This window comes from Prinia subflava, chromosome 4 (assembly GCF_021018805.1).
Source record: "Prinia subflava isolate CZ2003 ecotype Zambia chromosome 4, Cam_Psub_1.2, whole genome shotgun sequence".
Taxonomy (NCBI): domain Eukaryota; kingdom Metazoa; phylum Chordata; class Aves; order Passeriformes; family Cisticolidae; genus Prinia; species Prinia subflava.
This window is the reverse complement of record NC_086250.1, coordinates 67,273,865-67,290,403: the sequence shown is the minus strand read 5'-3', so window position 1 is coordinate 67,290,403 and position 16,539 is coordinate 67,273,865. Positions and strand designations below refer to the sequence as shown.

The following is a 16,539-nucleotide window of genomic DNA, read 5'->3' as shown; positions in this document are numbered from 1 at the left end:
ATCTGTAAATGAAATGAGGAAGAAGATGGACACTAGGGATGAATTTATCTCTCTTGCTGTAGTGATGGAGCTTTGCTGGAGGTGATTTTTTGAAACCCTTGGCCTATTTTCTACCAGTTTATTCAGCCAAAAAGCCTTGCACTTAGAGGAATGTGGTGTTGAAAATTCCCACAGAATGGGACTTCTCAAGGTTTCTAGGCCAAGTGTTGATTGACTCAGTGCAGTCAACAGAGCAAAGACATGCCTTCAAGTCCTGCTGCATCTGTCTCCTGGAAAAAAAGGAAGCTGACAGGAGTTCTGTATGCTGACAAGCTCACTTGGGAAGCTGGGGATCTTTTCAGTCCCCACGTCACGCTTCGATTGCAGGGAGAGAGGGACAGATCAGCAGGGAGCAGGGAGCAAGACGCTGGGAACCCGGCGAGCTGGCAGGAGTTCAACACGGAGTGAGGCTGCAGAAACGGCTGGGACCTCACTTGCAAAAGGGTCAGAATCCAGGCAAAGCAGATTTTATTTCTTTTTAAAATCAAGTGTAGGGCTTTCTTTCCAGTGGAGCTGTTGGTCCAGATCCAACTGGTGCCCAGTTATAAGAGGAGCAGAGTTCAGGCTTTCTTTATCATTATGTCACATCTCCTGCCATCTAATCTACATCACTGTAGCAAAGGCTCAGCTGTGCAGTGAGCTCCAGCAGACTTTTTCCTCTAAGTTTGTTTTTATTTTTCTTTCTTTTGTCAAAATGATATGAAATGCCAAGTTTGGACATGAAAGGAAGGAATATCTAAGTTTTGCTTTGAAGTTGAGGATTCAATTGAAGTGGGGCCTGAGATTTAAGGGGCTGCAAACCCATGCGACCTGAAACTCAATAATGTTTGTCTAGGCCCCTGAGAGCTGAACCAAAGTCATTTCACATCATCCCACTGTGGGATATGATTCTCTAGTTTTCCAAAGCAAAGCTCATATGAGCACTGTGTCCCTGAAGTGACCAGCAGGATGAACTGAACAGATCAATTAAAGTTGATGGATCTATCAATATTGACAGTGTCATGTCAAAGATGAGGACAACAGATGAAAATATCGGTTCCCTTAAGAGAAAGGGACAAAAATATTTGTATGTCTTAACTTCAAAGCCTCAGCATGACCACTGGGATTATTGTGACAAAGCACACTGACATGGTCACAGACGTGACAGGTTGACAAACGAGGGCTGGTGGGTGGTGCTGCCTGTAGGAGTGTGAGAGAGGGGAGATAAAATTGAAACACAATCTGCCAACAACAAAAGGAGTCACTGAAGGGAAGTCCTGGGTGTTTCAGAGACCCAGTTTCTTACCAAAGAAATGGGAGGAGGAGGGAATCTCCTTTTGTTTGTTGATTGCTTGTGACCTGAATACCTTGCAGCTAGATCAGCAAATCCATCTGGCTAAAAGTAAAGAAAAATAAACTTCTATTTGCTTGAAATTTATCTCTGAGTTGACAGAGAGGACTATGCACTGCCCTGATGGTCCTGAGCAGAGAAGGGGGGCAAGAAAGCTTTCCTTAGTATCAGTGAGTATGGAATTTTGTCCATATTTACAGCTGGCACTTAAGCAGGGTTAGAAAGTTGGCTACATCCCTAAATTCAATACAGCTTATGGGAACTAAGGGGAAACCTGGATTTTTGCATTAGATGAGACATGGCCAAAGTGAGTGCAACCATGGCCAGGGCATCCTAAAGTCCTACCCACTCTACAATAAAGTCACAGAGCTTAAGGGGCAAAGTGATGTCAGAAGGGCTTAGAACAAGTGGGACTAACAGCCCACTCATGGCCATCCACATTATTCCAGAAAGCAAACTCAATTAATTTAACTGGCAGAAAAAATAATGCACTAAAGAACAGCAGGAAAAAGAAATATTTTTCTCCCAGTTTAATGGGCTGAACTGGTTCATGAAGGGAGCCAATAGGGCCAGGGTCTGAGCAAGGAAGGAAGCAGCCCCAGCCTGAAAATGCACACAGTGCTTTCAACAATAGCAAGATATTGAGATTGCTTCAGGCATTTGGAGGATCATCACCTGCACATTCTGCCATTTACCAGAGATGAGGACCAATGCAGGTACCCACTCAACACAGGCTCTGTCTTCTCTGTGAAGCTCTACACCAGCGTGCTCATATGGAGAGGGAAGTCTGCATGAGAAGCCTTTTCTCTGTATCAAAGTAAACTCAAAGTGATCAAAGCGATCTCCTGCTGCTCTGGGTATGCCTAAAATTACTGATGAAAGGAATTAAGAGGGACAACACACACTCCTCTGGTTTCGAAGTGGTTTCTTTTGTGTATTGTGTGGCCCTTTGTGCAGCACCAGTTTGCAATAGCTCCTTGTACAGCCAGGCAGTCAAGCCTCCTGCCCCCCTCCTAAAATAATATCCCTACTCCTCCTTTCTAGGAAAATACAACAGTAAAAATCAAGGGAGAGCAAGAAGAATCCAGAGACAGCTGTAGGTTGTGAAGCTACTTTGAACTCAGTTACTGGAAGCTGCCCTAACTTTATGACAGACGTGGAAGACATGAAAACCATCCAGACAGGGATGTTGACTCTATCTGCTTGCTAACTTTGGCTCCTTCAATTTGGCCACAGTTCAATACAACCTTTTCCTGAATCCTTACTCCCATAGACATTAATTCAATACAAATTTTCTCAATCTGGTCAGGACTGGAAAATATCTTCAGTTGATTTGCTTTTTTTTTGATCTCGAGTAGAAAGGGAGAGCAGGAAAGAAGCCACCATCTGAACTTGATGTGGCTGGGACTGTGCGGAGTGAGAAGGACTCACCCACCACAACTGGAACTTCCCATGCTTACCTTGCTTTGCTTCCTGTCCAGGTAGAACTGATGTTGACTAATGGCCATAGCCCAGATAGACTTTATTAATGCTGGACAGGCGTACCATGTGTGCACAGCAATGCCACTATGCCCAAAAGTCCTCCTGGTCACAGATGCCCTGGAGAGGAGAAAAGAATGAACTGGGGTTACACAAAGGTTTCAGCAGATTGCTTTCTATGGCAGAACCTGTCAGAGATCTCATAGTAAAAGTTGTTGTCTTTACTGTGTGCACCCTTGTGTTAATGGGAAAAAATGCTTAGAAACCAGCAATAAATATCTAATCAAGCCAGGAGAGCAGTTACTTCAAGTATCTCCTCAAGACAGCAAGCTCCAGAGGACTAACAGTAAGGATCATCCAGTTTGTCCAGCTCAGGCTGTATCCCTGGATTTTGCTGATGCTGACTTGCTGCACATCCCTGGGGAGCCACCAAGGCCAAAGCCTGCACGAATCCTCTGGGTCTCATCACATGCAGAGACATCTGAGGTGAAGTCCTCACACCCTGCACTGTCTCTGGCTTTGGACAGTGGCTCCCAAATATTAGGACCCAGGCAACAACTAAAGAGACACAGGATCAATGGCTACTTTAGGGAGTGTGAGAGAAACTCTTCATGAACCTTGATTTCCCCACTTGTAAACAGATGTAGCAGGATTTGCCACATGGTATGGGGGCAGGGAGTTGTGAGGCTCAGAGGGGGCTGCCTAGTGCCCTGGGGAGAAGAATGGGACTGAGTGATTAGCTGAGTGAATTTAAAAACAGGAAAAATAAGAGCTAAATATTTCCTCTCTGGGACTCCCAATTGTTCTCAAACATTAGCAAAAAAACATAGGTTAGGTTTCCCCATGCTTTCACAGCTGTACAAACCTGTTTGATTATTCCTCCCCATGCCTCAAAAGCAACCCCACCAGCAGAGCCCCTGACACCAGCACAGCACACATCCAGGCTCTCAGCATCCTGGTCTGTGGAACTCCTCCCACTGCAGGGATGGAGCTCTGGCTGGAATAAACCACACCACTGACCTACAGAGCCCCAAAACAATGAGGGTTTCCTCTCCAGTCTGTTAAGATGGGTCTTGTAGTAGAGCAGGATTAGGAAATGATGTGACATGGGTACAGAGGCTTGCTCAGAAAGGTGACACTTTTAGGGACATGGATGGTGAAGAGGGACCAGTGCAAGAGACAGCCTGGGGAACACGTCTGCTACAGAGGGGCTGCCAGAGCCCACAGCCAGCAGGGACTCTGAGCCATGCAGGTGTGGAGGTGACACTGCAGGACAGCCCAGGAGCTCTACTGTGCCATGCAAGGGGGAGTCAACTCTTTAACAGCACCCACAAGTCCTCAAGCCTTCTAAGGTTCCCCCCCTGCACCTGTATCTGCATTGACCACTTCTCTTCTGGTGCTTGTGGGCCACTGCCTTGTCCCAAATTGGAGGTGAACATGAGGGGTGAACAGGTGAAGAAAGTTGTGATAGAGCCAAGAATTAAAGAAAACCAAAACTCTGCAGCAAAATGAGAACTGCTGGCAATGTTCAGTCTGGGAGAGGGCTGACAGCCATTGCATCAGGGCTTTTTCAGTGTTTAAAAATGTGTTAAACTCAAATTATGGAGCTACAAATCAGAGTGAAATTTCGAGAAAACAGCTGTGGCCAATGCAAACAAGGTCTGAGACAACTGGGATCTCATGTTTCAGTGCTACCCTGTGCCCAGTCCTTTCCCTGCGAATGGTGCTAAAGACCTTGTCCTGTTATGAGTATTGTTCCAGTGAGAAAAGTCTCCATGGATGCAACAGACAGTGGCTGATGATGCTGGGCAGCTTCACTCCCTGTCACAGGACAGGGAATGAAGGCTGTGCTGGGAGGTGTTCCTGAAGTTGAGACTGGAGAGTGGATCCAGCCCTGGATGCTTTATATTGGTCTAAGGACACAAACCACTGCAGCAGACTGGCACATAAACCTCTAAGGAAATTAAGGCACTCAAACATGGGCTGAAGCCTTTTAATTCTGGTGTCATCCTATTTAGTTCAAACACAGTTACTCCTGAATTCTTAGAAACATACTCTGCAGATCATTCATCTTCTCACTGTAAAAGCAGTGATTTCCAATTATTTTGTTTTGGAATCTGTACATATTTCCCATCAAAACAGCAGACTCCATCAGAACATTTGCAGACTGTTGGTCAGAACTATGGACTTCCTTTTCACAGCTGTGTTTGAAGACCTGAGAGATACGGCCCATGGGTGTTTTTTCCATGACCTCCCTCTATGCATGCTACATGCCTTATGGAATTAACCCTGTTGATAGCCCCTAAAATGATAATTTTCCTCCTTTATGGGATAAGTAACTGCAATGAAAGGAGGTTAAATGGCTTGTTGGGGACAGGAAGCCATTGGCAGAGGCAGGGCTTAAAAACATACATTGTGCTGCCCAGCCCTGGCCACAACCACGGAGCTGCGCTCGCTCTCCTGACTGTGGCTTCGCTGACTCAGGCTCTGGTTTGGCTATGAGGAGAGGAATGTGGAGAGAGCACTGTGTTGGCTACTCCTCCGCCTCCACATGCTGAACAATTCCTTGCAGGAGTCCATCCCACTTGGCTGGGAGACTACAACCCAAGCTGTCTTCCCACCACGCCACTGCAATGTGCTGCGCTGCTTTACAGCGTGAGTACCAGCTCCACCTGGATGGTGCCACTCTGGATCCCAAAACCAATCAAAATGATACAAATCCAACCAAACTGATTCCTTTGCATCAAGAAAGTACCAGGCTGACAACCCGGGACAGGGCTTTGTCCTCCTGGTGTTGAGTCAGAGAAACAAAGCAATGGAATAAAGAACGGAAGCTCTTCTGTGTCACTAATTCCTATAATCTAAATACAAATGAGAGAGAAGAGGCTGCTTTGTGGCCACAATTCATGCACGACATCGAGTTGCAAATGTCACCATAATTTTAATGTCCCAGAGGTATTTCCTTTCTTTTTCTTGCAACTGCTCCTTCCAGGAAACAGTCAGAAGTTAGGGCATTTAGGGGCTCCTGGCTGCTCTCAGCACGCGTTTCTGTCGCCTCTCGGGCTGCTGGAGCCTCAGTAGGGGAAGGAGTGCAGTACCCCCAGCTCCTGCTGCTGGAAGATCTCCCTGATCTCCCAAGTGTATTCTCGACTTTGGGAATTTGCTCTGCTAGATTTCATGTGACTGTTTACATGCTTAATATTAAGCAGATGCTTTGAGGTTCTGCTGACCTGGAGCTGCACAATGACACGAGCTGCTTTACTTGTTTGTTTTACCAAATGCACCTATGCAGACAGGCACCGTTGTACTGGTGTGACTGTGCTCATATCAGGGTCAATAAGGATAGAAACTGAATACAAAATTCCCCTAATAAAAGTACATATATTAGTACACAGATAGGCATGGGAAACAGGTGAAACTGCATCATAGCTGATCCAGGGCAATACACTACTACCAGTAACATATCAAATCAGTCTGGGCAGAGAGATGGTTTCCATTAGTGGTATCATACTTACAGTGCAAACAAGACATTGCTTTTAGTCAGAACAACTTTCAGAGCCATACACTCACTGTGTGCAGTAACCATCCATTAATGCAAACACATAGGGGTGCTGAACGCACTGATGGGATGCAGCACAGTCCCTTGAACTCTCACATTAGGATTCCAAAGTAAGAAAAAAAGGCTCCTGTGCCAAAAAGACTGATGGGCTTTCATCCAGGCTGCCGGCAGTAAACCTCTGGTTCTGTGCCATTCCTTTCAGTTGCACTACTGAATATTTATTTACAAAGAAGCATGTGAGTACAAAATCTGGCGCTCATCTCCAGGCTCTGAGTGAAACACGGGGACAAGGCAAAGCCCCCTTTCACACACGAGGGCTGTCAGCACTGAGGCCGAGGCACCGGAGCGGCACAGTCCGGGGGGACACAAGGTGCCAGAACAGAGGGAAGGGGAAAAAAAATACCGCTACTAGCCGAGGGGAAACACATCCTCAAAAAAGCACACCAGAACGCGAAATGTCCCGCTGAAAGGAAGCAGCAGCCCGTGGCTTGGTACCCGCTGCCTCTCTCTTACGTTCTCCCCAGCTACCAAGCGCAGCGAGCCCCGCACAGCAGCGGGGGCAGCGCGGGCTCGGCAGGACCCGGCTCGGCACCGCAGCGCCCGGCTCAGCCCGGCCCGTCTCGCGGCTCACCTGCGCGGATCGTGCACCTCCACGGAGAACTTCTTCTCGCGGAAATAGAGGTTCTCCAGCTGCCTCCATTGGAAGATCTGCAGGGAGAAGAAGGGGATGAGGCGCCTCCGTGCGCTCCCTCGCCCAGCCCTGCCCGCCGCTTCCTCCCGGCGCTGCGGCGGGAATGCCCCGCTGCGCTGCGCTCCGCCCCGGCCCCGCGGCCCGCCCGCGCCCCCCGCCGCACCCGCGGGGCAGCCCCGGGGGCGGGCGGCGGCCTCCGTCCCTCCCTCCCTCCCTTCTTCCCGCTGAGCCCCCGCTGCCCGCGGCGGGCTCAGTGCTGGGGGCAGGCGGGGAAGGGCGTAGGTTTCACTTTGCGGGGCCAAATGTGTTGAAAACCCATACAAACTCCGGGAAAACAGGGATTCGACTACATTTTGCTTGGAGGGCTGGCACCTGGGGTGGTGCATCGGCCTCTGGCACAGCAGACTCTGCCCGGGGTGAAGGGGAGGAGACCCCCACTTCACCCAAGTGCTAATACCCAGCTCTGCTTTTATCCCGCCATCCACATAAAACTGCAAGAGCATGAGCCGAACGGAGTCATTTTATGTGTCCCAGGTGCCGTCAGACTCGTGGTGGCGACGCCCGAGGCTCCGGGCGCTCCCGGCGGTACAAAACACGGCAATAAGCAGGTCATATCTCAGCCTCTGTTTTACAGACTGCCCTGCCGGGACATCTCAGAGCAGCATTGGGACAAAGCCAACACTACCACCAAGGAGGAAACTGAGGCACGAAGCTTTTCGGGGAGTGAAATGCGGCGTGTGCTCGCCCCTGAGTCAGCCTGGGCCGGCCCTGGAGGGCTCTGCGTGCTCCTGGGCAGTGGATGCGCTTACACGGCCCCTGTGCCTGCACTGTCCCGTGAAATGACGCCCATGTCCCAGGCAGGAGCGCAGCCCGACCTCAGGAGCAGCGCGAAGGACGCAGTGACAGCGAAATAGCGCCAGCTCCGCGAACTATCGCACCGTCACCACTGCGGGCAGGTCCACCACTGCCTCCTCCTTACAAATGAGTAAGCCAAAATCCAAACCCTGGCTTCCAGGCTGCTAATCCACAGGGAGGAGGCAGCCTCCACGCCCCTGGGCATCTCGGACTTCGGCTTCCCTGCGCTGCCCCTAGCAAGCAGCAGAGCTGGGCAACGTAGCCGGGCAGCTGGGGAGCAGAGGCAGCAGAGCTTTCCATGATACACACTCCTTCTCCTACTCCAAGTAGCTTCTGTGGAGTTCCTGTCCTACCCCTGAGGAAGGCGCTGGCTCCTGATACGCCAAGATAAGCCTCGGCTGCCAATGTCAGCGCTCTGGAGATAAGTAAACAGGAGGCGTAATTTGATTTGCACTGATATAGCTGCTGGTGGAGCTGAAATCTAGAGAATAAAACAAACCACATAGTGGACCTAAAATTTTCTCCTTGCTGGTATTTCAGGGGCAGCAAAATTGAAAATATTTGTTAAGGTTTCTAAGCAAGGTTGGGTTTTTTTCTATTTTTTTTCCTTTCTGTAACAGGCTTCCTTCTTTGAAGGAAGGGTAGGGGTTAAGAAGGGCACTGAGCTGCCCCATATTCTAAGGCTGTCCACATTGCAAGGGGGTTGGGGAAGAAGGGAGCCAGGAGAGATGGGAAGTCTGAAAGACTGCGTTATATTGTAACTTAGGGGATTATTTTATTCTTCTGCTGGAAATATTAATTGCTGCATAAAACTTCTAAACACCAAATGAAGCACAGAAACACCCACTATTTTACCCACCGAGGGAGGATAGACATAGGGTGAAAGGGTTAAGCCGGGAGCTGAAGTCTGACTCCTCTTTAAGTGCCTGGCTTCAAAGGCATGAAAAGGAAGTTAGGAGCCTAAACTCCCACAGACAACAACTGGGGTCAAGCTGAAAACATCCCTCCATGCTTCCAGATGCCCATCCGCAAGGCGGGGAGGACAACACGGCTGTGCTGCACGGCATGTGCAGAGGATGTGTTTGGGAGGCGCTCAGACATGTGGAACACATAAGAGTCTAAAAAGCCAGCAGATCACACCCTTCAGAAAATATCCCTCTGTCCCCAGGTCCCCCGTTGTCATTTATGACTAAACTTCGGTGTGGCGCAGAAGGAATTTGAAACTTTTCTGAGCTGCTGGCAGCTGCTCTATTTGGATGCTCTCCTGCCCATCCTCCCCCTCCGACTCTGCCGGACTGTCCCCTGTGCTCGGATCCTTTTCTTTTTTACCCTCTCTGCTAACAAATCTCACAGTGCTGTTTGCTAAGGGAAGCTCTGTTTCTCATTTCTCTTCGATAATTAAGTCCAACTGTCCAAACACACAGGGCTCTGGGGAAGCTGCTCAGATGCCCAAATGTAGGCATGGAGTGCCCTTTTCCATGCCCCAGGGTTCCCTGCCTGGCCCCTGCCTGCTGCCCCGGGTGGGAGGGAGCCTGATATAGGTCCGGTGCTGTATCTGCCAGCGTCACACAGATGTCTTGGATCACCAGCAGTGCTTAAAACAGCATTAGACACTTACGTTTTGGGCATTGGAGCAGCTCCCCAGATTGCTGCATTTTTATATTTAGCTTTGTTGTTTTCCTTGGCAGAAGGAGGCAGATCCGGACTCTTGGGAGGGAGGGGGTGAAAGTGACCCCACAACCTAAGTTTGTCTCTTTTATTCCACAGCTCTGCTCTCCTGAACATACACGTGTGTTTTACCATTTCTGTAATTGTTCTCCATTGGCTCCCCAAGTATTAGTCTACAGTGTTTCACTCCTTTTTCCCATATTGATCTAAGAGGTATCCCCCTTCCTATACAAAAGGAATCCAATCTGCAAAAATGTGAATAACCACAAGAAAGTATCCACTTTCCTGTTGGCTGATCACAATCCCTCCAGAGAAACAAAGCCAAAGGAGGACCCCCTTCAGCCAGACCTCCTAATGTAAGCAAGCTGTTCCCTTCACCTGTTGCCCACCTTATGTACAGTCTCAAATTGATGTTGTTAATGCAGTGACAGATGCACAAGCTGCCATTAGTGGGTCTTCCTAAATGGAAGCATAATTTTTACCCATCAAGATCCTTTTACCATTCTGGTGCTTGCAACATTCACTGGGGAATAAAGCCTCAGCAGGGAGCTCTATGTAATTTCAACAGGATCTTGTGGAAATGCAGTGACAACAGATGGGTGCTGGCTTTGGGATTGGTTTGAGTCAAAGCATCCATGTTCATGGGCAGGTTTGCCTCTCCCTGCACCAAGGTTGGGTCTGGTTTTGGGTTATTTTGCTTATGATTGTCTTTGGTCCATTTCCTGGGTCAAATCCAATGCCTGCACATGTGGATGGGACAGTCTGTAGTGGTTTTACTGGGATTGTATCAGGTGCAGTGACCCTTTGACAAAGAGTACCTCAGCAGGGACTGGGACAGCATCTCCCCAAACACACTGAAAATGAGGCTTAGGCAAAAGTCAATCAGTAACACGAGCTTAGAGCACAGTTCCCCTGCCCTTGAGTAGCTGCCTTCACTCACTGCCCGCAGACAAGGGGACAATTAGCAGTGCTGCAGAGGGCCAAGCCTGTGATGTGGTGGTTTGCCCGCTGGGCTCTCTTCTGAGGTCAGCAGCTCGTTTTGGATCATGCAGCACTGGGCAGCTTTCAGATGGGAACAATTTTTGGTAGTGGCCATCATTACAGGCTGCACATGAGATGATTTAATCTTCAACAGATACTTAAAGAAGTATCTGTGAGACTGGCTTTTGAGCACAGCTGCACACTCACATATACATGTGAAAAGGGTTAGTAAAAGAGGAGAAAAGAATTACACTTATTCCCTCCTCCTCCGAGAGGCCTGTCCCCACTGTGATCTCTGTTTCATCATGCCAATAAAACTGGAACTCGCACTATCACTTGTATTTGAAAAACTGATTATCAACTCTTGAACATTCAAGGGAATAACTGTTCTCCATCAGACCATGTGTGCTATTTAAAATGTGTTGGGGTGGGTGGGGAGGCCATGATGGGGAAATCGGTGCCAGAAATGGCTTGTACAAAGCTGGCAGCTCAGAAGAGGAGCCAGGAGAGAGATCCGAGTGCTGCGTGGTGCGCTGCGGAGAATTCAGGTGCAAGCTACAGGAATTTTCTCACTGGAAACCCCTTCCAAGAGGCTGGCAAGCTTGCCAGGCACCAGATGTTTGTGACTAGTTACTAAGAGCTGCAGTCAAAACCCTTCAGACGCAAGCTTCTTTTGTGAGCACACTTGTGGTTTGCTGGCTGGTCCTTAATTAAGCTGAGCCTGGAGGAGAGGAGGCCCAGAGATCTGCATCCTTTTCAGCTACATGAGTCTGAAGGATTTTTTACCATTTTTATTGACCATGAGGCTGGTACTGTGGAGTTTGCACATGCAAGGAGGTAGGGTCAGCATCAGAGTATTTGAAAAATGCTGGAATTCCTGATAAAGAAGGGAATGTCTTTTGTGAATGAAATATTAGGGATTGCTTCTGGCTTGGTCACTCATGGCCTGGGTGACTTGGACTTTTGGAGGGATGTGAGGACCTGAATTAGTGCTAGGCACTGGGCTGTGCTCTGTCCCTTTGTGCTCAGGGAATCTTGCCTGAGTATCCAGTGGAAGTACCATGCCATTTATTTGGGAACCCTTGGCAGTAATGAGGCTGTTGCTTGCTTCTGTGTTGCTCTTCAGCTCAGGCACAGGACAGAGGGGGCTGCTGAAGGCCAGCACTGGAGGTTGGTGCACAGTGCCGTCCGGACTATGGTACCTAGATAAATATGCCCAAATTGTACCTTTTAGAGTAATTCCAAATCCTGAGGTTGGGATATGGGGTCCCTGATATTGTTTTCTGCCTGCTGTGCCCAGAAGAGCCAGACTCGGCACTGAACTGGGGAATGTGCACTATGGCTGGGCACGCTGTGAGGACACAGTGTGAACCATTTTGCATTTGGTCTCTTAAAAACCAAATATAAATGCCCAGAAGTCTCATTTTCTTTCTCTTTTCTGTGTGCTGAATCACCTGAGATGAGGCACAGGCTGAATGCACACACTCTCAAGGTTTCCAGATAGCATGCTTGGTGGCTGTTCAGAATCAAACCATCTGCAGAAATCTACAGAGGATTTACCTGCTGTTAGTTCTGCTTTATGACCCAAAGGGGATTTAGAAAGAAGATGGAGACAGACTTTGCTCAGAGGTGCCCAGTGAAAGTGTAAGAGGCAATAGACACAGGCTGCAGGGTTGCAGCAAGGGAAATTATTAGAAGATATATAAATTAAAACCTCAAGTCCCAAAACAATCAGTGCAGGTGGTCAAACACTAGGGCCATGAGTAACCAGATCAGACTCTGAAGATGCGTCAGCTTTTAGCAGGAGGTTGGACTAGAGACCTCCAGAGGCCTTTCTGACCCATATTTTTCTTTGATTCTAAAGATCTAATAAATGACCAACTATAATTGCTGTTGGAATTGCTGACCTATATGGCATCTCCCAGTCCTTCAAGTCTTGCCGCTTCCTAGATGATTAATGCCTTATTAAATCACACTGTGCAGAAGGAACAATCATCCCTCCAAATGCATGGACTATCACCCAGACTGGATGCTCTGAATGGCTTATAGGAAAGGCAGAGAAATAATGTGGAACATTTCTAACAGCCCCAATGCAACCCCTTCCCTCGCCTACGCTGTGGGCAAGAGCCAGCACTGGATGACATCCCAATACTAAAACTGGTATTAAACAATGGAACTAAAACAATGACAGTATTTTCACACAGCTTGCATGAGTGAAGCTACAAACTCCCAAACCTTTCGTCCTACAGTTTAAACAAAACAAACATAACAAAAAAAATTCCTCCTTGGAAATGTAATTTCCTCCACTGAACAAACTAGCAGGCTAAATTCTAGGGGCTGAGTTATGCAGGAGGTCAGGATGGAGGTTGTGAGCGGTCCCTTTTTGGCCTTAAACTCTATGGAAATCTGGAAATCACAGCTCCAGCGAAGTCAATGGCAGTTTTGTCCCAGTGATTTCAGTGGGGCCATGGTTTCCGGGCATGGATTTGTGTTCTGCCTCAAGCCAACCCTGCTCCCATCAATCATACCTCTGTCAAACTAGTTAGAGTGAAGGAGGAAGGACTTGGTCCAGGCAGATCTGCACCATCTCAGCTCAAACAAATGGGCTCTTGTTTCAGGGGCAGATTTACCAAGAGATTTCTGTGGGCTGTCACCTGTGAATTAGTGTGACCCACCGCTGAGGGTGCCCCTGGGTCATGAGATGGGGATGCTGCTGCACTGTAACTTAGTCCTCCATCCTACCACACTTCCATTCATTCCTTTATTTTTATTAGTTTGGTGTATTTTTTTTTCTTTCCCTTCTCAAAACAAGAAAAAAAAAAGATTTCCTGTGTGATTTGATGTGGGAAAAGCCTTACCAATGATCTTCCCAGAGGCTTGCTGTCCTCCCTTCCCTTGTGGAATGAGAGAATGGCTTGGCTAAGTGGGACTTTCAGTGGTCTGTCAGCAATCCCAGCTCACTATCTAATTACTTCTTTGCCTCAGGCTTCAGGCCTCTTTTTTTGCCAAATGGACAAACAATTTCTGGTCCAATTTGAGATCCCTTTTGCTGTGTGCTGTTCTTGTAGGACCACACCACCCCCAGCATTTCTGGCTTGACCAAACACAAATTGCGTCTAGGTCTATACAATAACCACTCTGCATTCATTTCCATTATGGAAACACAATTCCCTTTTAAATTTCAGAGTGGCTTATTGGCTCAGAGAGACAGCAGAGCATCAGATCACAGAGAGAAGAGCTGCTATTTGGACAAAGCATTATTTGTCTAAATAATGCAACCTGATATTTGTGTCTGTAACTGTACACAGACTGGGAGATCAGACTTTGACTTTATATACAACCAAGTCCACTTTCACTGCACATATATATCTGGTAGCTGCTGTTAAGATTGTGCATTGCTGTCACCACGCTGTATGTGTCTAAATCAATAGGTCTACAATGAACCTTTTTATCCTGACTGGTTTAAATTAAACTTTCTCCCTTTTATTCTCTGAAAGGACATCAGAGTGACTGGATCTTTCTGCACTGAAGAGCTCTCATTTCTGGCACAATATGCCATGTATAGATAAAGGATGCCCAGTCTGTAGCCTATGAATCAGCTGTGGCACCCTAGAAAGATTTACGCTGCCCACAAACCATTACTGCTACCCTCTCTCGTAAGGATCCTCATGTCTTCTCCAGTGGCTTGGCTAAAGTACCTCTGTCTTAGAACCAAAAAACAGGAATCACCATTCCCATCCCGTGCTGCTGTGGCGATGCACAGTGAATTGTATGACTGAAAACACTCCTGTGATGCTGGGTGTCTGCACAGGGGGTGCCATGGCAGCAGCAATCCCACTCCTGTGTTGATGGCTGCAGTGAACCTTCTGAGCCTCCTGCCCAGACCACTGACTAAAGGTGCCTCATATCCACAATCACCGAGTAATGGGACCCCTGCCTGCCTTCATCTGATGATAGAAGTGCCCAGGCCTTTGGAGCAGCCCTGATGAGCTAAGAGACAGCATCTGAGCAGGGTGGGGTGTGGAGGAGCCTGCTACACTTCAGAGCCAAGCATAAGTGCTCAAGGAGGTTTCAATCTCTCTCCAGATCTCCACCCTAGCTCCAGGGCTCTGAGGTCCAATTTGTTTCACTTAGTGCTGTCTGAGCGATTTGTCTTTGCATCTTGTTGAAGTTCTTGCTGTGTGCTGCAGAATCATTTAAGACTTGGCTGCTGCTTTTACACAGAATTAGTCTTTAAGACCTGAATATGACAAAGTACTTAGAGAAGGGAGTTTTATTTTGATGGGACTACTTTTTTATTTAATGGTAGCCATGGGCTTGACTTGGCTAGATCATGGGGTGGGACGTCATGCTCTAGCCTTTCTGAATGTAAATTCTCACAGAAAACCCTGGGAACTATGTGTCTAATGGTCACAGCACACTAAACCACCAGAATAGTGCTGGTTTCTTTATAAAGCAGCAGTGCCTTAGACTATGTATTAATGTTTGTAGTTGATAAAACTACTTATTTACCTACATAATGGAAATTGAGCATGACTATTGGATGATTCTAAAAGGTTCATCTACCTAGACAATCTATCACCTGTCTGAAATCAGCCCTGTTTGGGAGACACACTGAAGCAAGTTTTTACCAGCTTTTATGAGGAGGAAAAAGTGGTGATGATGACCTTATTTCTAACTGTTAATTCATCCTCGTTCAGCCAAGACAAATTCCATGCAGTTGAACTCCTTCCAACTTGTTCTGAGCTGTGAAGCTCTCGTCTCGCTCCACAAAGTTACTGTGTAGGTTAATGGCTGTTTCTTTCTCTGGCTGCAGTGATTTATGCAGCTTGTATGCATATCCAGCTCCTACAGGATACTGATTGTGGGTCAGATGATGAATGGGATTGGGAACTGATTGAGATTAAGAGTGACCACTTTTTATGGCTGGGTGGTGCTGAGCCAGTCTGATCCCTTCTCTGGAGCAGTTTCCTTCCCAACTGCAAAACTATACCAGGATGGCTGAGGAAGGGGCCCAGGGGAGGAAGTGAGCAGTGGGGGCAGGGTTGTGATGGGGGAGGAGAGCACTGAAGGCCACTTGAGCTGCTACTGCTGCCAAAAGAAATGTTCACTGAATCACAGCCCAGTGGCATGTCCAGCCAAATCCTGTGGAAGTTCTCAGTGTCAGGGACATAATTCTGCTTTCCAGCCCACTGTGCTTTGATGTCATTCATTCAGCTCCCAGTGTGTTTGGCAGCTCTTTGGCACAGTGGTAAGGCATGGAATAGTAGGTGCTGAAAGGGGAAGTGCCTGGTGCTGGATGGTAGAAACCCCAAACTAAGGACAAACAGCAGAAAAAAAGGTGTTGGTGAGAACATGATCTCCTGTCTAATGGGGATGGAATAGGGCATTTCAGCAGGGGAAGGTTTTAAACTGTGTCTACTCTTCAGGTTGCAGGTCTGGGTATTACATTTTAAGGAAAGAAATTGGGTGTGCAGCCTCTCTCTATGAGAAGAAACAGTGTGGTGAGGAACCTTGCTTTGTATATGTCTCCCTCCTCCCATGCTCCACATTTCCAAATACTAAACCAAGACTGAATTAGTGCACTATAAAATGAGTTGAACCCACTGTGACCTGAAGACTGGTTCAGTTTACAGCCAAGTCCATAACCCAAGAAGCACGAAGGATCAGCAATGGGAAGAGAAATGAAAGCACAGAGCAGAAGGAGTCAGCAGGTAGTCCTTAACAGCCTGCTAATCACAGTGAATAATTTATTACAGCAATGCCACTGAGACTCCACAAGCTTTTAAACCAGTATTTCCTGGAAATGGTTTCTGCTCCTTTTTTATCATTTGTAAATCTGAAATCTTCTATCCCTGTCTGCAATGCAAAGGCGTTTGCAAAAGTCCTACGAAATGATGAGGAGCACAATGAAACATGAGTCCAATACATTTTCTG

General features: G+C 47.7%; 1 protein-coding gene across 5 annotated transcripts in view; it reads right to left on the bottom strand.

Moving 5' to 3' along the window:
* FRMD4A (FERM domain containing 4A) overlaps window positions 1-16,539 on the bottom strand; it is a 275,338-nt gene that overhangs the window by 32,744 nt on the left and 226,055 nt on the right. For all 5 annotated transcript variants that reach the window (XM_063397024.1, XM_063397023.1, XM_063397022.1 and 2 more), the window contains exons 12-13: window positions 7,039-7,115; window positions 2,830-2,968 (exon numbers count right to left, since the gene is read on the bottom strand). In XM_063397024.1, the coding sequence (XP_063253094.1) occupies window positions 2,830-2,968; window positions 7,039-7,115 (216 nt within the window). The remainder of the gene's footprint in view (window positions 1-2,829; window positions 2,969-7,038; window positions 7,116-16,539) is intronic.